The 10,650-nt window shown below is 44.2% G+C and overlaps 1 protein-coding gene across 1 annotated transcript in view; it reads left to right on the forward strand.

Moving 5' to 3' along the window:
* Positions 1-7,173, forward strand: part of LOC132867301 (polyunsaturated fatty acid lipoxygenase ALOX15B-like) — a 29,472-nt gene extending 22,299 nt beyond the window's left edge. The window contains exons 13-15 of the mRNA XM_060900121.1: positions 1,879-1,979; positions 5,576-5,746; positions 6,189-7,173. Coding sequence (XP_060756104.1) covers positions 1,879-1,979; positions 5,576-5,746; positions 6,189-6,368 — 452 coding nt within the window. The 3' untranslated portion in view covers positions 6,369-7,173. The remainder of the gene's footprint in view (positions 1-1,878; positions 1,980-5,575; positions 5,747-6,188) is intronic.
* Positions 7,174-10,650: the final 3,477 nt, after the last annotated feature.

Consider the following 10,650-nt stretch of genomic DNA (forward strand, 5'->3'; position numbering starts at 1 on the left):
CATCCTCCCAAGGCCTTAACTCTGACTGGGGCAGCTGGAGCTTGTGCAAGCTGACAAGGCGCATCTCTGACTGGCAAAACCTCAGAAACAGACATGACTTGGGATTTTGGTGTGGCACCATGCAGATTACACAAGGGTAGGAGATCTGTTGAAAAAGCTGGTCGGAAGGCAGGGGTGCTGGAATTGTGAGGCACGCCAGGTGCTCGAGCTTTGCTGTTTGGGGAGGCGCCTGATGGCTAATCGAGTTCCCCAAAATGCAGCCCTTGGTAAGGAGATGTCAGAGATGGAACAGTCTGTCTCAAGGTCAGAAAATTCAGACTCCTGCTCCTCCTCAGTTGTCCACTCCTTGCCCTCGGTGTCCCACTCACCACAGTCAGTATACCACCCCTCATGAGTAATCCAGTCATTGTCAATTTGAAGGACTTTCCTAGACCCGGATTGTTCAGGATTGGGCAGGGCTAGCATGGAAGGAGCGGAAGAAGCAGAAGTGAGTGAAGCCCCCAACAGCTACAGAATGTAGGGAACCGGGAGCAGGCACTGGGCTGGACTTTGCGTGAAGCGGCGCTGGGCTGGACTCCGCGTGAAGCGGCGTTGAATTAGCCCCCCCATTGTCATTAGAGTCCTAGAGGTTCTGAAAACTCTTCTTAAGGACAGCGGTCTGAATGGCTAATGACTCCATCTCTGGAAACCCAGCGAGCCTAGTCTTGCATCTACAGCAGGGGTGTCCGAACTGATCCATAAAGGGCCGTGTGGCTGCAGGTTTTCATTCCAGCCATGCAGCAGCACACCTCATTTGGCTTATTCAATCAACTGACATACCCACCTTTTAATCAAGGGTGGGTGTGGCTGCAAGTATTTGACTGTGTGAAGACAGTTCAGTTGATTGAATGAGCCAAGTCAGGTGTGCTGCTGCATGGCTGGAATGAAAACCTGCAGCCACACGGCCCTTTATGGATCAGTTTGGACACCCCTGATCTACAGTAACAGCATTCTCCATTAAACAAACAGCAGCGAGCTTACGCGCAATGTCAGAGGTGCCACTGACTACAGATAACAGAGCTGTGAAAGTTGCCCTCCTTCCTCTACCTCTTGAAGAAGGCATCCAAGATCTGCTGGGTCCATGTTCTTGGCAGGATTATTCTGTCACGGCCATGGCCACAAGGACAGGGTTGAACCCAAGCGCAGACTCAGAGCAAGGAGCAAACTTAGTTTTAATGCAGAACCACTGGAGACTTCTCAGACAATCCAGGAATTACATTTGAAATAGATTAAACTAGAAACAAGGACTAGCCAAATAGAAGCAAAGACAAACCATAGGCACAAGGCTCTGACTCGAACAAGACAAGCCACATAGACAAAACTGACAAAATAATCCTGCAAGGAGCAGCCCACAAGACTGGGTTTAAATACATACGAATTAACAAAACTAAGGTTAACAAGACACAGGTGAGGATGAAACAAGGTAATGATCAAACAAGGCACAGGTGAGGGGCAGAGACATGGACACAGTGGATAAGCACGTGACTGGTATAAACAAAGAGCACATGGCAGACACAGGAAATGACTCAATCAAAACAGGAAGTTACAGATAAGACAAACAGACAGGGCAAAACAAAAGCACTAAACTACAAGACAAGGAGAAAAACACGAAATACAAAAACAATCAACAGAGGATCCTGACAATTGCAACATGGGAAGAAACAGCTTCATGATGAATTGTAGTCAAAGCTAAACTTAAATAAAATAAATGAAATAAATGTAATGACCGCTTACAAACAAAGTACTGTAAGTACCGGTACTGTGGCCTGATGTTTTACATGAATTAACACATCTTTATCTTACAGGAACTTGTTTCATATGCATGTCTTTATTTCTCAGGAATACCTAAGTCTTTTCAGACAGTGGGTGACCTCAGCAAGTTCATTACCATGGTGATCTTCATTGCATCTGCCCAACATGCTGCTGTCAACAATGGACAGGTAATATTTAAAACTATCTGTGAGTCAGGGGCGGCACGGTGGTGTAGTGGTTAGCGCTGTCGCCTCACAGCAAGAAGGTCCTGGGTTCGAGCCCCGGGGCCGGCGAGGGCCTTTCTGTGTGGAGTTTGCATGTTCTCCCCGTGTCCACGTGGGTTTCCTCCGGGTGCTCCGGTTTCCCCCACAGTCCAAAGACATGCAGGTTAGGTTGACTGGTGACTCTAAATTGACCGTAGGTGTGAATGTGAGTGTGAATGGTTGTCTGTGTCTGTGTGTCAGCCCTGTGATGACCTGGCGACTTGTCCAGGGTGTACCCCGCCTTTCGCCCGTAGTCAGCTGGGATAGGCTCCAGCTTGCCTGCGACCCTGTAGAAGGATAAAGCGGCTAGAGATAATGAGATGAGATGAGATCTGTGAGTCAATCAATTTGCCCCATGTTTTGAAAGAATGCTAAAAAAAGAAAACCATACCGCCACTTGTTTATTGAAGGTAGGCTACAAAGACGGTCTCAATGAAGTTAATGCGAGTTGAAATCGCGTGTTTGGGTTGCAGGTAACAAATGTGCTGTGCTGTTTGAAGACACACTGCATACCCGTGTTGTTCTATTGCAAAATTATTTCATGCATTATTTAATGCCTCATAGGTACAGTGCTAATCTGGATTTGATCCCATTGAGCTCGTTGTCTCAGGAGGCATTTTAACTTGACCATTCAGCGAACAGAGGGAGGAGTTGTAAATGCAGAGCAGGAATGCTATCAGTTAAGGCAGGATATCAGTCAAGGGCTGATCCAATCTTTTTAAACATAAACACCTCCAGCAAGCAATCGTTTCTCAATACCTGAATGTCCAGACCCTCTGTACGAAACGAAGTGTATTACGAGGAGCTGGTCTATTACAGTACCAGGTTACCTCATAGGCAACAGCCGTGTTTGTGCTGCAAGTTATTTTTAACATAATGTATTTTTTACTCAGGGCGGCACGGTGGTGTAGTGGTTAGCGCTGTCGCCTCACAGCAAGAAGGTCCGGGTTCGAGCCCCATGGCCGGCGAGGGCCTTTCTGTGCGGAGTTTGCATGTTCTCCCCGTGTCCGCGTGGGTTTCCTCCGAGTGCTCTGGTTTCCCCCACAGTCCAAAGACATGCAGGTTAGGTTAACTGGTGACTCTAAATTGAGCGTAGGTGTGAATGTGAGTGTGAATGGTTGTCTGTGTCTCTGTGTCAGCCCTGTGATGACCTGGCGACTTGTCCAGGGTGTACCCCGCCTTTCGCCCGTAGTCAGCTGGGATAGGCTCCAGCTTGCCTGCGACCCTGTAGAAGGATAAAGCGGCTAGAGATAATGAGATGAGATGAGATCTGTGAGTCAATCAATTTGCCCCATGTTTTGAAAGAATGCTAAAAAAAGAAAACCATACCGCCACTTGTTTATTGAAGGTAGGCTACAAAGACGGTCTCAATGAAGTTAATGCGAGTTGAAATCGCGTGTTTGGGTTGCAGGTAACAAATGTGCTGTGCTGTTTGAAGACACACTGCATACCCGTGTTGTTCTATTGCAAAATTATTTCATGCATTATTTAATGCCTCATAGGTACAGTGCTAATCTGGATTTGATCCCATTGAGCTCGTTGTCTCAGGAGGCATTTTAACTTGACCATTCAGCGAACAGAGGGAGGAGTTGTAAATGCAGAGCAGGAATGCTATCAGTTAAGGCAGGATATCAGTCAAGGGCTGATCCAATCTTTTTAAACATAAACACCTCCAGCAAGCAATCGTTTCTCAATACCTGAATGTCCAGACCCTCTGTACGAAACGAAGTGTATTACGAGGAGCTGGTCTATTACAGTACCAGGTTACCTCATAGGCAACAGCCGTGTTTGTGCTGCAAGTTATTTTTAACATAATGTATTTTTTACTCAGGGCGGCACGGTGGTGTAGTGGTTAGCGCTGTCGCCTCACAGCAAGAAGGTCCGGGTTCGAGCCCCATGGCCGGCGAGGGCCTTTCTGTGCGGAGTTTGCATGTTCTCCCCGTGTCCGCGTGGGTTTCCTCCGAGTGCTCTGGTTTCCCCCACAGTCCAAAGACATGCAGGTTAGGTTAACTGGTGACTCTAAATTGAGCGTAGGTGTGAATGTGAGTGTGAATGGCTGTCTGTGTCTATGTGTCAGCCCTGTGATGACCTGGCGACTTGTCCAGGGTGTACCCCGCCTTTCGCCCGTAGTCAGCTGGGATAGGCTCCAGCTTGCCTGCGACCCTGTAGAAGGATAAAGCGGCTAGAGATAATGAGATGAGATCAAATTTTTTACTCACGTGTGTTGGCATGTTGTTGCAAGATCTGTGAAATTCAAACTATAGGCTACAATGTTGAGGTGAGATGGTAATTCCTTTGAATGGTAAGAGGTGTGTTTGACACATGATGAGCTACTGAGCACAGGAGTCGTTGATGGCTGGCACACTGATGCACTGCACTGGGAGAATGTATGCGAGAGGGGGAGTGGCTGCAGCAGATAGAGCGGCAGAAGGCAGAAGTGCTTCTTTTACAGTTTTTTTTTCTGAATGCTTAAACACTAACAGTGATTCTTTTGGTATGATTTCTGAAACTATTAACACTTGTAGCCAATCTATCAGCAAAGTTTGCCAAACTAAAAGCCCAATCAGCTCTTTACACTCAGTCTGAAATTTTGTAACTCAACTTTTGCTAAACTGTAAAACACAACACACTTATTGCAAAACCGTAAACACAACTCACTGCATAAGACTCATTTTGCAATTTTATAGCACACTTACAAAAAACGTACACTTCTGTCTCTTCTACTCAGACTATTCTGAGAATTACCTTCCTACACTGACACATGCCAAAGCACTTTTTGATAATTACTTCATTCAACATTCAGACCTTTAGTACTGCAAAAAAGACAGGTAAGGATTTGTCTGGATTACAATTTTGGACAATATTGGACGGAGAGTGAAAGAGGTATAAGAATTAGAGAAGTGGAAGAGGTGAAGAAATAAGGTAGAAAGGGACAAGGACCATGAAGTGAAAAAGTGTAGAAAAGGTTGAGATCAAATATCAAAATCTCTACGAAAACTGTAAAAAAAAAAAAAAATACTAAGCTACATGTATTACAAAGTTATAAGGTACTGAAAACTGCCATGCACTGCACACAGAGTAAGCAAAAGCCAAATGTGTTTTCCATTTTGACTGTCAGTGTGCAGTTGGTGCTTTGTGTGCTTAATAATGTTACGGGTTGTGTGTACTGTTGTGTACAAAAATACCATTTTGAAAAGAGTGTGAACAGCAAAAATGTTTTTGCACAGAGTGCAAAAAGTGCTTTTGCAAGTAATTTATGATGTTTTGCTAATTGGGTGAAAGGTTTTGTGATTTGTGTGTAGAGTTTTGCAAAAATAGCCAAACGTTGTGCCTAATCGGTCAGAAAAAACTGTGACGATAACTGTATTTGTTGTCCAAAAACCACCAAACTTGGCACTGTACTCACTCGTGCCATTAGCAAGACATGTGCAAATGGTTCGAGAGTTGCTTGGAACAAACACACAGACAGACGTTCCTTCCATTTATAGATAGAAAGATACTCTTTTGCCATATTTCCCCAGTTTGACTACGGTGGCTGGATGCCCAACTTTCCCACTGCACTCCGAAAGCCCCCACCCAAAGAGAAAGGCCAGACCACTGAGGAAACCATCATGGAGACACTGCCCACTATCAGCACAACAGTCAATGGAATGGCTGTTCTGAAATTGCTAAGCACAAGGTCAACAGATAACGTGAGTATGCGCTGCCCATTGACAGTCATGTTTAAAGACCGCCTTTATATTTAACAGATTTGGGGGAAAATACAGCATTAAAGGTGGGATAAGCAATGTTGAACGATGTAACATTTGTTCAGTTCAAAGTCATACATACTATATTTTCCCCAATTTTTTTGGATGCCATAACTTCCTGCTTTGAGTCATGATGGCATGTGATGGAGGTTTAATCAATGGAACACAAATACACAAACAGAAATACACACACACACACACACATGCAAGCACACACGCGTGTGCATGCGTCCCAGTTGTAGCCTAAATATCACAGACGATGACATATGGACGACTTACACCTGTGGTGGCACTGTTTGCCATCTTCACCCTCACTGGTGTCATGTTGGCTAATTCTAAACATGTTCATCATATCAGCATCTTATTTTCTTATCACTCTCTGCAGTATCCTCTTGGATATTTCCCAGAAGATCTGTTTGATGAAGAGGTTCCGTGCAAGCGTATTAAAGAATTTAAGGAGGCCCTGGAGAAGTTGTCAAGTAGCATCAAGGAGCGCAACAAGAGCCTGAAACTCCCCTACACCTATCTAAACCCTGAGAATGTAGACAACAGTGTAGCTATTTAAAAGAATATGCTGTATTTTTGAAAGAGCTTTCTTTATATAAATGAAAATGTCAACAAAAATAAAATATAACCAGCCAACCTGAAAAACAAATCAAAAATACATTGGATATACATGTGTAGATGGCTGATGACTGAGATAAGATCTTAAAAGTACCGGTAGTGCACCTCCATGCCTCGCTATGCTGCATCCCTCCTTTTTGCTCCACTGCCCCTGCACACCACACAGTCCTATTCCCACACATCCTTTTCATCTTGACATTTTCCAGTGTGGGCTAGGCTATAAAAAAAATCTAAACAATCTATATAATCTTTATCATCACAGCATACCCCCGCATACTTCCGGAAAAACCCTTTTTCATGAAATGCCACAAGTCTTCCAAGGAAATCAATTTCCTTATTGGCAATGTTCCCATGTTTTCACATGTTCACACCAGACATTCTTATTCTCAGGCAACCTTTTCATATTGACGTTCTCCGATGTGGGCTACGATGCGAGCCCCAAATTCTTTGCAATTTTACATTGAGGAACATTATTCTTAAATTGTTGCACTGTTTGCCCACGCAGTCTTTCACAGAGCGGTGAACCCCTCGCCATCTTTACTTCTGAGAGACTCCGCCTCTCTGGGATGCTCTTTTTATACCTAATCATGTTACTGAACTGTTGCCAAGTAACCAAATTAGTTTGGAGGGTTTTGTTTTGTTTTGTTTTTTGCATTATGCAACTTTTTCAGTCTTTTGTTGCCCTTGTCCAGCTTTTCTGAAACGTGTTGCTGACATCAAATTCAAAATGAGCACATATTTTTCAATAAACAATAAAATTTCTCAGTTTCAACATTTGATATATTGTCTTTGTACTATTTTCAATGAAATATAGGGTTTCCATGATTTGCAAATCTTCCCATACCATTTTACACAGTGTTTTACACGGGAGGTATGCATATCAGTGGCAAAGTCAACAATCAAGAGGAGATTTCAACACAGCAAATACACGGGCTTCACCACAAGATGTAAACCACTGGTTAGCCTCAAAAGCAGGAAGACTAGATTCGTTTGCAAAAAATAAAAATCTAAGTGAGGAAAAAAAAAAGACTGTTCTGGAATAACATCCAAAGATCATCCAGACAAAGATCAGCTTGTTCCAGAATGATGGGAAGAGAAGAGTATGGAGAAAGAAAGGAACTTCTCGTGATAAGATGTACATGTGAAAAAGAAAGCACATTCTCCTTCAGTTCTATGTTTCCTTTATCATGGCCCCAATAACAATTGTGTGGTCCTCAGGTAACAACTAAAAACACAACAGATTTTAATATGTAGTTTTTGTTTTGGGGGCGGCACGGTGGTGTAGTGGTTAGCGCTGTTGCTTCACAGCAAGAAGGTCCTGGGTTCGAGCCCCGGGGCCGGCGAGGGCCTTTCTGTGTGGAGTTTGCATGTTCTCCCCGTGTCTGCGTGGGTTTCCTCCGGGTGCTCCGGTTTCCCCCACAGTCCAAAGACATGCAGGTTAGGTTAACTGGTGACTCTAAATTGACCGTAGGTGTGAATGTGAGTGTGAATGGTTGTCTGTGTCTATGTGTCAGCCCTGTGATGACCTGGCGACTTGTCCAGGGTGTACCCCGCCTTTCGCCCGTAGTCAGCTGGGATAGGCTCCAGCTTGCCTGCGACCCTGTAGAAGGATAAAGCGGCTAGAGATAATGAGATGAGTTTTGGTTTTTTTGGGGGGGGGTCCAAAAAGTTAATTAACAAGGTGGAGCTTGGTGTTGCAGTGATTAGCACTGTTGCCTCACAGCGAGAAAGTTTGGGCTTCGAAACTGCTGGCCGATTGGTGCCTTTCTGTGTGGAGTTTGCATGTTCTTCCCATGTCTGCATGGGCTTCTTCTAGGTGCTCCAGTTTCCTCCCACAGTCCAAAGCAGGGATGTAGCCATCATTTTAGAAGTGAGGGGGACAAATTGTTCAGAGGTCTATTGAGTGATTTATCATCTTCTCGTATTCAATTGCACCTCTCCTTAGCAGCTAAAGAACCACATAACCACAAACAGCACAGCACCAGGGAACCGTCTTTAAAATGATATACTATCAAAATCTAAAGTCAAAATCTATAAATCTATAAAGTAAAATGTCTCATCTCATTATCTCTAGCCGCTTTATCCTGTTCTACAGGGTTGCAGGCAAGCTGGAGCCTATCCCAGCTGACTACGGGCGAAAGGCGGGGTACACCCTGGACAAGTCGCCAGGTCATCACAGGGCTGACACATAGACACAGACAACCATTCACACCTACGGTCAATTTAGAGTCACCAGTTAACCTAACCTGCATGTCTTTGGACTGTGGGGGAAACCGGAGCACCCGGAGGAAACCCACGCGGACACGGGGAGAACATGCAAACTCCGCACAGAAAGGCCCTCGCCGGCCACGAGGCTCGAACCCGGACCTTCTTGCTGTGAGGTGACAGCGCTAAACACTACACCACCGTGCCGCCCAAAGTAAAATGTATAAATAGAATTAAGAATAGTAGTAGTGACATAGCTAGTTATAGTCTCTTCTCACTTGTGACCCTGCATAATCATCCCTGTTGGCCTCTGGTCCACTGTCTCCTCTCTCACCCTGCTCTTTCTATTGTGGCAATAAAGATTAAAAAATATGTGGAAAGCAACATTTTGAAATAGAATTAGGAATACAGTAATAATAATCAGAAAATTCATGTACTTTAAACTTTAACTACCACAAAAATAAATTAAATCTTTACAAAAATAACAAAGGAACACAAATACATTTATATTCTTATTTTCTACCCAATGGGCGGCACGGTGGTGTAGTGGTTAGCGCTGTCGCCTCACAGCAAGAAGGTCCGGGTTCGAGCCCCGTGGCCGGCGAGGGCCTTTCTGTGCGGAGTTTGCATGTTCTCCCTGTGTCTGCGTGGGTTTCCTCCAGGTGCTCCGGTTTCCCCCACAGTCCAAAGACATGCAGGTTAGGCTAACTGGTGACTCTAAATTGACCGTAGGTGTGAATGTGAGTGTGAATGGTTGTCTGTGTCTATGTGTCAGCCCTGTGATGACCTGGTGACTTGTCCAGGGTGTACCCCGCCTTTCGCCCGTAGTCAGCTGGGATAGGCTCCAGCTTGCCTGCGACCCTGTAGAAGGATAAAGCGGCTAGAGATAATGAGATGAGATGAGATTTTCTACCCAGAAGTGAGTAATCTTAGCGTAGCCAAAAGAGTAACGTTACTCAAGTAAGAGTATTGTTACTTTAGAATAATATTACTCAAGTAAAAGTAAAACATATTTTGCAACAAAACAACTCTTAAGAGTACAATTTATCCAAAAAGTTACTCAAATAAATGTAATGGAGTAAATGTAACTAGTTACTACCACCTCTAAGTTAGCTAGCTAGCTAGCTTAACTAACTAAATTGACATTTATTTGTCATCTTTTAGCTAAACATTATCTACATTCAACACCATTACTCAACTTACACGGTTTGTTTGGGAAAAAACTGTCTAAAGTCTTTAGCCTCTTGGCTGGTTTGCTGAACATACAGAAGCGCTGCCCAGATCTGAATCACACCAAAGATACTCGTACAATATTTTCTAAAGTGTCTCTGATCATGTTTGTTTGTCGCCTGAGCTCCGCCTGCTCATGATGCATTTAGAGGCGGCTCGGAAAAACGCATTTCCACATGTTAAAAATGAATTGAGTGGTTGTAATGGCTGTAAAACGTGCGGGGGACAGGGGGCACAAGTACGGGAAGTGCAGGGGACATGTACCCTGTGTCCGCTACGCCCATGGTCCAAAGAGATGTGGAGTTGGTCAATTGGCTACTCTAAAATTGCTCGTGAGTGTGAATGATTGTTTGTCTCTGTAACCCTGTGATAGGTTGTCAACCTGCCCGGGGTGAACCCCCACCTCTCGCCTGAAATCAGCTGGGATTGGCTCCAGCTTCCCCTGTTACCCTGATGGATACGTGGTATAGATAATGGGTGGATGGATGAATGGAGGTAAATTGACATTCAGAAACTGGGTGGGGAAAAAATAAGTACACCCTATAATTCAGTAACTTGTAGAACTACCTTTCGCACAAATAACTTGAAGTAAATGTTTTCTGTCAGAGTTTAGCAGTCTCTCACATTGTTTTGGAGAAATTCTGACCCACTCATTTTGACAACCTTGCTTCAGTTCATTGATGTTTGTCATGATTTGAAGTCTATCACGTCCTCAGATATATACATAAAAGATTACAGATTTACATAAACAGATTCAAACTTTACAAACATGAAAGATGTACAGACTT

This window comes from Neoarius graeffei, chromosome 19 (assembly GCF_027579695.1).
Source record: "Neoarius graeffei isolate fNeoGra1 chromosome 19, fNeoGra1.pri, whole genome shotgun sequence".
NCBI classification, from domain to species: Eukaryota; Metazoa; Chordata; class Actinopteri; order Siluriformes; family Ariidae; genus Neoarius; species Neoarius graeffei.